A 12,505-nucleotide genomic window follows, 5' to 3' on the forward strand; every position below is an offset into this window, starting at 1 on the left:
CAAATTTCTTGAGCTGCCTTCCCACATAAAGACAAGAACACACCTGCTACTCCATCAAAACAATAAGGTATCTGGGTTGTACACTAGGAGAACTGCTAAACAAGCATCACTAATACCAATGATTCTAGAGTCTGTGAAATAAGCATACTAAAATGTAAGGCCCACCAAGCTTGCACAAATGCAAGAGCGGAAAAAGAGAAAAGTTATAAATTACACCATTTAAACATCACAGAATCACAGAATTGAAGAGGTTGGAAGGGGCCTGGAGAGATCATCGGGTCCAACCCTTCTACCAAAGCAGGTTCCTTAGAGCAGGCTGCCCAGGTAGGTGTCCAGACAGGCCTTGAATATCTCCAGAGAAGGAGACTCCACAGCCTCCCTGGGCAGCCTGTCCCAGTGCTCCATCAGCCTCACCATGAAGAAGTTCTTTCGCATGTTGGTGAGGAACTGCCTGGGCTCCATCTTGTGGCCATTGCCTCTTGTCCTGTCCCCACAAACCACTGAGAAGAGGTTGGCCAAATCCCTCTGTCTCCCACACCTCAGCTATTTATATACACTGAGGAGATCCCCTCTCAGTCTTCTCTTCTCCAGGCTGAACAGACCTAGATCTCTCAGCCTTTCCTCATAACGAAGATGCTCCAGGCCCTGTATCAGCTGTGCGGCCCTCCACTGGACTCTTCCTAGGAGAAAATAAAAGAGTCCAGTCTTTTCTTTCCTGTCTTTTTTGTACTGGGGAGCCCAGAACTGGACACAGTACTCCAGGTGAGGCCTGAGCAGGGCAGAGTAGAGGGGGAGGATCACCTCCCTTGACCTGCTGGCCATGCTCCTTTTAATGCACGCCAGGATCCCATTGGCCCTCTTGGCCACCAGGGCACACTGCTGGCTCATGGTCAACCTGTCATCCACCAGGACCCCCAGGTCCTTCTCCTCAGAGCTCCTCTCCAGCAGGTCGTCCCCCAGCCTGTACTGATACATGCAGTTGTTCCTTCCCAGGTGCAGGTCTCTACACTTGCTCTTATTAAATCTCATTTGGTTTCTTCCTGCCCATCTCTCCAGCCTGTCCAGGTCTCACTGAATGACAGCACAGCCTTCCGCTGTGTCAGCCAGAAAGAAGTCTGGCTTTTGGGACTGTTAGTGTTAGGTCAGAGGTTGGACTCGATGATCTTGAGGTCTCTTCCAACCTAGAAATTCTGTGAAGTCCACACCTGAATGAGGACATGGTGTAGAAATGCCTTACAACCTACATTATTACAGGAGTTCCCAGAAGAACTTGGCGTGAGTCAGATGTAGGTATCAGTGTAACAGTTTACTACTGTTCACCTGAACAGAACAGTAATGTGACGCTCCACAGACTTTTATGACCATGTTTCCTTCAGAAATAAAGAGAAAAGAGTCTTCAGTAACATTAAATCTGCATCTGGATGTACAGACTGCTCCCCCACTAAAGACTGACTGCTTCAGATTTTAAAGTAAGATACAGATTTGTTACAACGGGCAATAGGATAATTAAATTAAGTTCCAAACAGACTTCATGACCAGACTCCACAAGTCAGGATGCTATAAGGTCACAAACCTTTCACTTACGGTATACTGCAGTGCAAGAACCTAGGGAAATAATATTTTCCTCTAGGTTCTTTCCTCTTAAGCATAATGTTCAGACTGCTTGAGACACTTGCAATGGATCAAGGAGAGCAAAGCAGTAAAATAAACTATCAGCAAGGGCAACCTTGAACATGTAATTATAAAGAGCAGTGAAATTAGTGAGATAAGTTTTTAAAAGAATCTAGAAGACACGTTTTTATTTTTAAAGTATGGAGTATATTCACATGGTATGATGGCTTTAAACTCATCCTGAAGAACAAGAATCTGTACACAGCTTTGGATGCCGCAGGGACCAAACAGGCATCACAACACAGAAGCAGAGCACCTGCTGTGTGTCAAAAAAAAACAAAAAAAAAAAACACAAAAAAACCCACCACATCATCTCTTCTTTGTGGCACTATCACCAGCTTGTAATTTTCAGTAATGTTGTTTTCTGATGGTTTAAATACAAACTTTACTAGCAATAAGGATAAACATCTATGCCTCCTACTTAGCTTAACATTTAAATATGTGAAGATGAAAATAAAGCTTTTCCTGACAAGGTAACACAGGCTTTCTATTTCAAGAGAAAATTACTTCATTATGCTCCTTTCAAACATATTTCTTTCTCAAAAAACAAACACAACACAACACAATCTGTACTAAAATTTTCATCCTAATTCTACATAAGCAATTGTGGGCACATCCATACACAAACACGGCGTAGAATGAAATCCTGTACAGTAATAAAGTCACTTGCCTTAAACTTCAGAATTTTCAGTCACAAATATATCTGTGTAATGTCACATCATGTATAGTTTTGCTGTACTTTATTATGTACAAGTCGTAAGATGTTTACATGAGATAAAACTCCAGTAACCTACTTAAGTCACTAGTAAGCTGTTTTCAGCCTGGTTAGAAAAAAAACCTTTACATGAAATTCCGAAGTATAGAAGTGTCATTACTTGACAATCCAGTTTATATTATTATTAAAGGTTAAAATTCAGAAGGAAATACACCAAACAAAACAAAACATGAGGCTTATGACTTCGAGTATCACATGAGCAAAAATAGGATGTGCTCTGTTCCCATGGCAGGGGGTTGGAACTAGATGATCTTTAAGGTCCTTTCCAACCCAAACCATTCCGTGATTCGGCAATAAAAGAAGGAACAGGTGTACAGAATAGAATCTAAAAATATATAAGATAGAATATGATTCCAATCTTTAAATCAACTGCTATAAGATCTGTTACAAACCTGTATGAAAACACTGAAGACAGAAAATGGAAGATGTTAAGAGAGCAAACTATTGCAAAGATAATAGCAAATAGGCTAAAGTGGAGAAAGAAAAACATGGTCATAAAGCATGAGCTGTGGATTTTTTTTTTTTTTTTTTGCAAAGGTATTAGTCTAACAACACGCGGTATGGAGAAAAAGGAAAACACTACTGGCAGGATCACAAAAAACAACCAGAAAAGGCTTCTACAAATTTCTATATAAAGCACACTCTTTTTACAATTCATTTTTAAACGTAGTTCCTCCTGAAAACAGAAAAAAAGAATGCAAGAAGGGGATTCCAGGATGCAGCATTTATCAGCAGTTTTACATTGTAGGATGCAAGACATCCACTTTTGTTCCTACTCCGGTTCTACAAAACTAAATAACATACATAACTTAGCCGAGGAAAGACATATTTGGGGAAAAAAATAATTCCCTTCCAATGCAGCTAACATCCACTATCATTTCATGTGAAGCTACCAAAAAGATCTGTCCTTGAAATGATCATTCAATTTACAAGCATGAAATTACTTTTTGTGACTACATACCTTAGTGCCTTAAAAAGCATCCAAGAAAAAAAAAAATCCTACTCTCAACTGCTGCACTCTAAAGATACATATTTTGTATTGTTTGTCTTTTCAATGTTTAATTGGATTCACATTTTAAGCTTCTCTCCACAAGAAAACACATTTTTTTCATGAAATCTGAATGATTTTAAATTATTTTTTAATGAAAAATTCATATTCTCAAACAATCACATAATTCTAGGACCTAAAATCTTTAAGAGTTGCACACTTTAAATCAAGTTGTTGGAAAGTAATAAAATCTGCATGATGTACATCACATACATTAAGTATTTTGTAAGTTCTTGTCCTAATAGATGGAAGATTTGCATCAGGATTAACAACGGAGTAAAAGATTGCTATCCACAAGATGATTTTTCAGTTATTGCTCAAGATTTTCTAGGCGAGTAGTGTTGTATGCAAGAAAAACAGTCACACCTATGATACCTGCAGTTCTTGTCCTTTCTGTCTGGTCTGTGCCTTGTTTCCTCCCCACTTCCTCATCATTTCTCACTGCGTGACACTTTCTCATGCACTGGCCTGTACTCCTCAGCCCAACTCTGCTTCACCTGTTGGGACAATTAGTAATAGGACAGCCACTCTTAGAATAAAGCTTTAGTATTAACATGCTAATTAAATATAAATCATCATTTCAGACTATCTAGAGACTGAGAAGAGAGCACAGAGTTAATATACCCTTATTTTTGTGTACATTCTTCCCAGCCATATGCCTGTATCTTTTGTTTCAATGAATGCTGGCACCTTTTCAGTACGTAGGGGCAAGCTCTTCTCCTCTCATCCCCTCCCTTACACATCACCTTTCACAGACAACATGGCTTTCCTTTCGGCTTTAGCTCACAATGCCACGTTCTGCAACAGTCCTCGTTTCTTCAGACTCTGAACAGAACACACAAGGGTGTTAGCAAAAGCATTTTCCCCGATCAAAGTATAATGTGAAGTGATTCAGCTATAACATTGCAGTTATGTTACTGTTAAGCAACTTTTGGGTTCGGTTGTTTTTGTGTTTGACATTTTAACCCTGCTCTTTTGCTGACAAACACACAACAACTACAGTAGAAACCTCATCCTGAGAAGAAAATCTATTCCTGAATTTTATAAATATTTAAATCCACGGATCCTGTTAACATTCCAGGTACTTTATAAAATACTGGTAATTAAATTAATTACCATCTTTAGGTGGTCTACAGACTTAAATCAGAATGCTATGGTTAAACACCAAGTTATTAACACTCGTTATTCCAGACAGCTTTGGATTGCATATTTTGAGAACTCTTGGACTTCTTTTTTTTCTTCCAACATGTTATGAGTCCCTCTCCTTATTTTTTAAGGTAGCAAAACAGCAACTAGAGTTCCTCCAAGACAGCATTGTTCAAGCACACCAAGCTACGTTTGCCACAGGTGTGCACTGAAAATACCTGTTTCATACCAAAACAAAACAAACAAAAAAAAACACAGATAAGACCCACGTGAAGTAAAGTTCACAAAAATCAGTAATTCCTAAGGAATCACGGTCTTGTTCCTTGGAGATTCTACAGCACTCACCATATTTACACTCTTACTGTCCAGTCTTTCACCCTACTGGCCCATGAGTTTATTTTTATATGTAGACGTGCACACATAAATGCACACAAACACTTGAGACGTCTCACATGATGGTGAAAGCCAAAACAAATGCCATTAGCCATCCAATTACCTTGCAGAAAATATTTTATGGGATCCTGCAGGTAAGAATTAGCAATGAGGAGTTACTGTCAAGCTACCTTTGCATTGATAAGGTACTTAATTTCACTTCATTAGGTTTTTGGGGGGCAGGGTGGAAGAACTATTGTATAAACAAAGGCTCTATTTCAATAAATTGGAAGACGTGTTACTGGATAAAGCAGGGCTATGCACACACACACAAAAGAAAAGCAAGTTATATATGAACAGACTTCATTAACGGATCTATTTAACACTTCCAGACTAACGATAGTTAAGACAACTCAGTTTCTGAAGCAACAGAGAGCTGCTGGTTTTCAACTGGAAAAAAAAAAAAAAAAAAAGGAACATAAAAAAAAATAATCAAGAACTGCATATAGCTTATTTTGTCTATCAGGAAGTGATGCCTACACTCACTGATCTTTCCTTCAGGGCACGAGCTGAAGTGGTGTTAAAGCTGACCTACAGGACTGTAGAGCCGATGTATTTTTGCCATGTACACCTTTACTTACACTTTGATATCCCTTCCCTATAGCTGCCTGGTTGCCCAGAGGAAAAATAGCAAGGAGGAAGAACATTTTAAAACGGAAGGAAAAAAGCCTCAAGAAATGAAGGATGTCTGCGCTTTGTACTCTTCTGAATTTTCTGAAACTGACCAGTTTCAGAAGCAAACACTTTTTGTGCACATCTACCAAGTTTCACTACACAGAAACAAGACTGCTAGCACCCAGAGGCCAAATGGAAAGGTAACGGGTCGTGAACTTTTGAGATCGAGAGGTTTCTGTGCAGGAAGTTTCACACAAGACTTTCCACCACATCCAGTGCATTATACTGCGCAATGAGCAACTTAAAAACAAAACAAAACAAGCAACGACAACAACAACAAAATCACAGATTCCAAATTGGCAGTGCTTTAGGAAAAAGCACGACTGAAACGAGAGGGGAAAGAAGAGGTGTGAAGCTGGAGTAATTCCTCTGGTAACACAAGATCTGAACAAGTAACTTGTCTGCAGACATGAAGCCAGAAAGAGAAACTGGAAGCACATGACGAAAAGAATCAGAAAACAAATGCACTGTGGTGGATAGTAAAATGAGGAAACGAACAACCAAAAGTCCCGGAGAAATGGAACTGGAAAGAAAATCCTCATCTAGGCAAGCAAAGCTAGGCAGGAAAATAAGACCTAACAAAACCCAGAAGGATTATGTGTAATTTGCAAATTAAACTAAGTCACCTGGCAATATTACAAGCCAGGAGAGTACTCAGATACGAGGTTCGTTTAATTTGCAGTGGTCTTTGGATCTCTGTGGCAACACGCATTTCATGCTGACTGGCAAACAATATTCTAGATGCTTGCAGCGTATAAAACGTTCTGGTTAAAAGGCTCGAAGGCATACGGGAGCCTGTTGCCTCATGATGAGATGAAGCTTAGTCCACGTGCTCAAAAGGAGGAAAAATGTCTCTCTTGATAAGTGTATAAATGTGCTTTGAATCCTCCACGGAAAAGGCCACAGACATTTTTAACAAGCCTGGGAGTTACCTAGAAAGCAAGGCTCCAAGCTGGAGCAAGAGTCTTGACCAGACCTCTGCAAGGTACCCCGAACAGGTCTGCAGGGGCCTGTCTTCATTGCAGGGGGAAGTTATTGCACCTCCTTCTGCAGCACGACCACACACGCAGGCACCATGCCATCTGACGACAAGAAAAGGGTGACCCCTGCCTCCTCTCTGGTCCCAGTCCGGAAGACGAGTCCAGATTTGATTTCTGCCTGACCGATCATCCTCCTTTCCACGAGGGAGGCAACGCAGCTCCCAAGAGCTGGTCATGTTTTGTTTACACAGTGTGATCCACGTGGGATCACCGGCCAAATGCTTGCACGATCGTGTGAGCAGAGTGCAAGCAAGAAAGCATTAGTTCAACCCCCCCCACTGCTGGTATGTGCTGCTCAGAAAGGGAACGTCTTCTCCTGAGCTTGACATGCCACCGTAATACACCGCGTCGTTTAATGAATAATGGCATCGAGCTGAATTATTTGTAGCACGGTATGATTAAGAAAGTTAATTGCAGAGATAATGGCTAGATTATTGAATCACACGAGCGCTCATTTCATCAGCTTTCACCGGAAATTTAGGGTGCGGTTTCCTGGCCGGTTTGTGCTGATTTAAGGCTGCAGCCAGAGGAGCCGTCGTGCCATTCCCCACCCCGTGGGCTGCCACGGTCCCCCCGCAGCACCGTCAGGGTGAGGGAGGGCAGAAACGCAGTGCTGGGGATAGGGCTGTGCTCCTGGTGAGCGTGCTGAGCCTGAACAACTTCAGCAGAGCAGCAGCAAGAGCAGGGAAGGGTGCTGCCTGCAGAGCAGTCGAAGCACTCCTTGCTCTTCACCTACCCACTTCACAGCACGGGGTGAAAAACGTGTAAAAGGAGCGTCCGCACACCTGGAAAGACAAGCCCTATTTCCATCTGCAGCTATAAAAAAAAAAGTCCCTCAAACACACAGAGCTTACGCAACACGTAACAAAATTAAAAATACAAACGATACACGACAGCCAAAACCAGGAAAACTGAAAGCAAAAGTGCCACACTGCGACAGAGCAGAGTCACAGGCTGCGCCCTAAAACAGCTGTAGGCGTCCTTTCATCGCAGGAGAGCTCCCACCCTCACGTTTTGACACCGCGCTGCATTTAATCAGGATATCCTTTGAAAGCAAGTCAATCCAAACACACTCGCACTTATCGCTTAATACCTCGAGAGGTGATTCAGCTAGCAGAGCATCTGTGCAGCAGGAAACTCAATAAATGCTCCTCGGCAGGACCCTGCACGCCTCGCTGCCGGCCTCCCCCCACGGGGGGCCCAAGCAGATGAGCCTTCTTGACCATAGACCAAATCGCACAAATCACCACTTGACAACTGGTAAGAAAATCAGGGGAGTGATTTGTGTTTTGCTGTTTTCTTGTTTCTGATGTCAGATGATTCACATTTCCAATTATATCAGACATTATTAGCAAGCCGGTTTGTTGAGGGAACATCAACCTCAGGAGGAGGGATGCTTTCATTCGTACCAGGGACACGCCAGGTATTTTTCCTAGGCATGTAACTCAAAGTGGGTTAGAAACAGGCATCAACAAAGCGATTATATGCAGGGAAACATAGGAGAAATATATGCTATCACATACATGCAATAAAAAACCCCAAAGCCTTGTTAGACAGAAACCTAGGTCTAATGACAGGCATGTGCCTCCGTGAGGCTGAATGTCACCCTGCAGAACCCAGAATCCTTCCTAAACCTGAAGATTTCCTCACGTCTGTGGAGGGGCTGAATTTAGGTTGCAAATGGACGTTCAGCTGCTGTGTTTACTGTTGTTTCTCATTTTTTTCCCCCTTACCAACCCGCAAGAAAGTCGCTATTCTCTCTTCCAGCATATATGCATACACACAAGGCCCATCTTCAGTAGCCAACATAAAATCACAGTTCGTACCACTCATGATTTACTTCAAATTAATAAGTTCAACTTGAATCCCATTTTCCCCCCAAACCAGTAATATTAGAGCTGAGTGCTTTGCCACAAAACAGTGAAATTTTTACAAGCCTTCTACAGAAGCCTCCTGACCCAAACCTAAAACGTTTCCTCTTTTATTAACTTAATGTATTCTCACTCTCACTAAACACAGCAGGCTTTGGATCCAAGGCAGGCTCTGTGTCCCACAGAAACAAATTAACCCGTGTATATTATTTCCACAAAGGCTCCAATGAAGTGTAATTTTACTTTATTGCTCTTCTGATTTTGAAAAGCGTTTAACAACAAAAATACAAGCTGAATTATGACAACTTTTAACCTGTTTTTACTTTCAATTATTCATGATACGTAAGGCAATTTAACTTCACCATGCCTCTCAGCAGCATGTATCTTTATCTGTCCAACAGTCTGGACATCCTGCAATCAAGTCCAATTCTCAGAAAGTACTTAGCATCTCCTAACAACCCCCCTTACGTCCCCCAAACCACCCCAAAAACACAGCCCTTTCTGAAGCACCAGGGGCAGTATCCCAGAAATCAGAGCAAACTTGAACTTGCAGTTATCACCAAAAACCTGCATCATGCCTGAAACATCCAGAGAGATCCACTGAAGAAAATTTCTTAAAAAACACCCCATTGATTCACGCTTTATCGGGTGCCTTGTCTTTGCCTTATTCACTGGCAAGCAGGTTTACTGTTGCACCTTAGTGCTGCTTTGCAACGTTACCTCTGTGCAACTCAGGAGCTGTGTTTGTTTCCATGAACTATTTCTACTCAAAACACAACCACATGTCACCAGCCATAAGTCATCTCTAGTGTCAGTATTCCAGAGCACCACACACACTGTGTAAGCCTGTATCCATCCTCTCTCAGCAGAAATACCAATTGCCACATAAAAATAATTAAATTAAAAAAAAAAAGCGCGGAAAAGAAATCCGTCATACTAATTGAAAGATACTATGGAGACTATAGGGACCAGACTTTAAGATTAGCTGGCGATTTCACAGCCTAGGGGAAACCAAAAGTGTTATATTCTAAAATGGATTAAATGAGACAAAATAAAAGTAACTCATGAATATATTTCGTACGTTGGAAAGGAGGACATTGTTGCTCTAGTGTCAGCGCCCTTAACTTCCTTTCGGAGATTTCCCAAAAAAACTAGTTTCACAGCAAAAGTGAAAAGAAAAACAGACACTGATCACATCAAAGTTACTCATATTTTTGAATGAATCTCCCTGAGAAGGCACATGTAGATCCCAGCACCATTTTCTTTCTGACTACCCAGCCTCCACACCACAAGCGCCCTCATCAACCTGCCTCCCTTTTCGAAGGATTGCGCTCCAGCGGCCCTGAGCGACGTCGGGGAAGTTTCGGAGACACTGCTTTGAGTCACCAGAAAGGGAAGAAAAGGGGAAACAAACAAAAAAATAGTTCTGAAACTGCAGTGAGAGTTGTGAGCGCTGAGGAGCCCGATCCGTGCTCCAGAGGTGTCGAGGAGCAGTGTGGCTCCTGCAAGTCACTGAGGCACAGCGCGAACTTCGAGGTAATTAATCGCACACCTTGCATGAGGTTTTACCGCCTGTAGCGGCGGTTTTCGTGCATTTAGGAGAAATTGTGACAGAAAATAAATAAAAGGGGGTGGGGAGGGGGGGGGGGGAGAAGAAGGGAAAGGGGAGGAGGAGGGCTTCAGCTTTCGGCTGGCGGAGCACGGCTGGCTGCCTGGGACGGGGAAATGTGTCAGCAGGGCCAGGGCAGCCCTTCGGCTGTAAGATCCCCGCAGGTAGAGGGAGGGAAGGGAGGGAGGGAGGCAGAAGCCAGAGGGCAGCGGTGACACCCTGAGGAGGCTGCGGAGCCGCCCGGGTGGCCCGGGAGTGGGGCAGGTCCCCCAGGAAGGAGGGGAGGGGAGAGGGGGGGGGGGGCAGGAAGAGGCAAAAAAAAATTAAATGAAATTAAATTAAACAGCCACACACACAGCAGGAGTGAAATAAATGAATTAATTAAATTAAGAGGGAGGAGAGGCGCGCTGTGGGGGGGAGGGATAAAGCCGCACTGAGGGGAGGGGGGGGGGGTTAGAAAGTTACCCACACGCCGGCCGCCTGCTGTCTGTCTGTCTGTCTGTCTGTCCGCCCGTCCGTCAGTCCGCTTCCTCCTTCCTCCGCTACCTGCCCGGGTAGCCGGAGCCAATATCCCCTCGGCCCGGCCCGGCCCGGCCCCGCCGAGAGCCGGCCCCCGCCTCTCCTCCCCGCTGCCCCCGCCGGCGGCGGGGCCGGGCCGGGAAGGGGGCGAGGCCGGCAGGGAGCCGCACCCCCCCCCCCACCTCCCCTCAGGGACACCGCCCCTCGGGGCTCAGCCGCCCATGTCCCGGCTGGGGAGCGGGGAAGGGGGGCTGGGGGGATGGGGACCGGGCGGGGACGGGGGCTGGGGACCGGGAATGGGGCTAGGAGCGGGAGCGGGGGGGGAGGCGGGGCGGCGGGCGGAGCGGCACCTCCTCCCTCCTCCCCCTCCACCCCCTCACTGAGGGGAGCTCGCTGCCGGCGCCAGGCGCGTGCGCCTCGCCGGCCTGGGCGCGCATGCGCGGTGCGAGCCCCGCTGCCGCCCCGTCGTGAGGGCTCCGTGGAGAGGGCAGAAAGCACCTCTGCGCCGAGGGTGGCTGCGCGTTAAAAATCGGTTTTATCAATAAAATTGTGAATAAAAACACCAAGATCAGCCCAGTCCAACGCCCCCCCGGTGCCACCATCACCCACTGAGCTGTGTCCCCCCGCGCCACGTCCAGCTCCTCACCCTTGGCGTGAGGGCGCTGAGGGGAGGGGGGAAGCCACCTCTGTGTGGTGCGTGTCGGCGCTCGCCGTGCCCCCAAAATGCTGCTCATGGTGTGGGGAAGCCACAGGCGTGGTGCTGAGGGGGTGCCTGTGGTGCTGAGGGGGCACCTGTGAGGGCTACACCAGGCCCCATGGTCACCACCTGGCGCTGAGGGGCTAAGGCGTCCAAAGGGCGTCTCCATCACACAACACACTATGGCCCCACGCACAGAAGCAGCTGAAAGTAAAAGCTAGAAGGCAGGGAAGGCGAGGTGGTAGGAGGAGAGGGGAGCCTCGTGCAGGCTGGTGTCCCTGCGGTGTGGATTCTTTCATGCAAAATGGGAAGAAAGTTGCTTTCGTATTTGTTTGGTGCCTGACACAATCACCGTGCATGACAGCATCCCTTACGGGAAACAATGGGACCTGTTAAATATTTGCATCTCCCAGAGTCACCCGGTGCACGACTCAGCCTGTTACAGAGGCTCCAGGTGATTGCAGTCCCCAGCCCTGTCTCCTGTCAGGTGACTGCCATATACTGCAAACACTTCCTGACAAATGATACCTGTGGCCCGTCACCTGCCGGAGGGCGCCTGCGTGGATGGGGACAGGGTGTCCTTTGAGCCCTGCTGCAGGCAGAGCGAGTGGTATGACTGGGGAAGAAGCCGGATGGCAGCAAGGTCACCAACCATTTGACCCCGCTGCTGCCTGCAGCGGGGAGCACCTAGGAAAGCCGAGTGCTTTGGGGTGGAATCCACACCAGGTTTGATTGAAGGATGTAGGTCGAGAGTCCGGTCTGTCTAAAAACAGGGTGATTTTATTCAGTTTGATATTTATGAAGTGGCAGGACGCTGCTTTTCATCAGTGCTTTTCTGCTTTTTCATCCATCAAACATAATGGTATACCAATCTATCTTTTCTAGCACACCTGCTCGTGTGGCCAGCTGATATGCTGTATGAGGGGAATTAACCCGACCTTCAAAAAACACCTATTTTTAACTACTTAACTTGTAGACCTGGTTGGTCCCCTAATGCAAGTCAAAAAGTGGGTGTTTATGCT

General features: G+C 45.4%; 1 protein-coding gene across 7 annotated transcripts in view; it reads right to left on the reverse strand.

The window, feature by feature from the left end:
• The window catches only part of PTBP3 (polypyrimidine tract binding protein 3), a 66,556-nt gene extending 55,423 nt beyond the window's left edge, over positions 1–11,133 (reverse strand). The window contains exons 1-3 of one of the 7 annotated variants that reach the window (XM_068666307.1): positions 10,737–10,857; positions 4,185–4,319; positions 3,870–3,991 (exon numbers count right to left, since the gene is read on the reverse strand). In XM_068666307.1, the coding sequence (XP_068522408.1) occupies positions 3,870–3,929 (60 nt within the window). In that variant the 5' untranslated portion in view covers positions 3,930–3,991; positions 4,185–4,319; positions 10,737–10,857. Of the gene's footprint in view, positions 1–3,869; positions 3,992–4,184; positions 4,320–10,732 lie in introns of all 7 variants that reach the window. The other 6 variants (XM_068666305.1, XM_068666306.1, XM_068666308.1 and 3 more) reach the window with 6 other exon arrangements.
• Positions 11,134–12,505: the final 1,372 nt, after the last annotated feature.

Source organism: Anas acuta, chromosome Z (genome assembly GCF_963932015.1).
Source record: "Anas acuta chromosome Z, bAnaAcu1.1, whole genome shotgun sequence".
Classification (NCBI taxonomy): domain Eukaryota; kingdom Metazoa; phylum Chordata; class Aves; order Anseriformes; family Anatidae; genus Anas; species Anas acuta.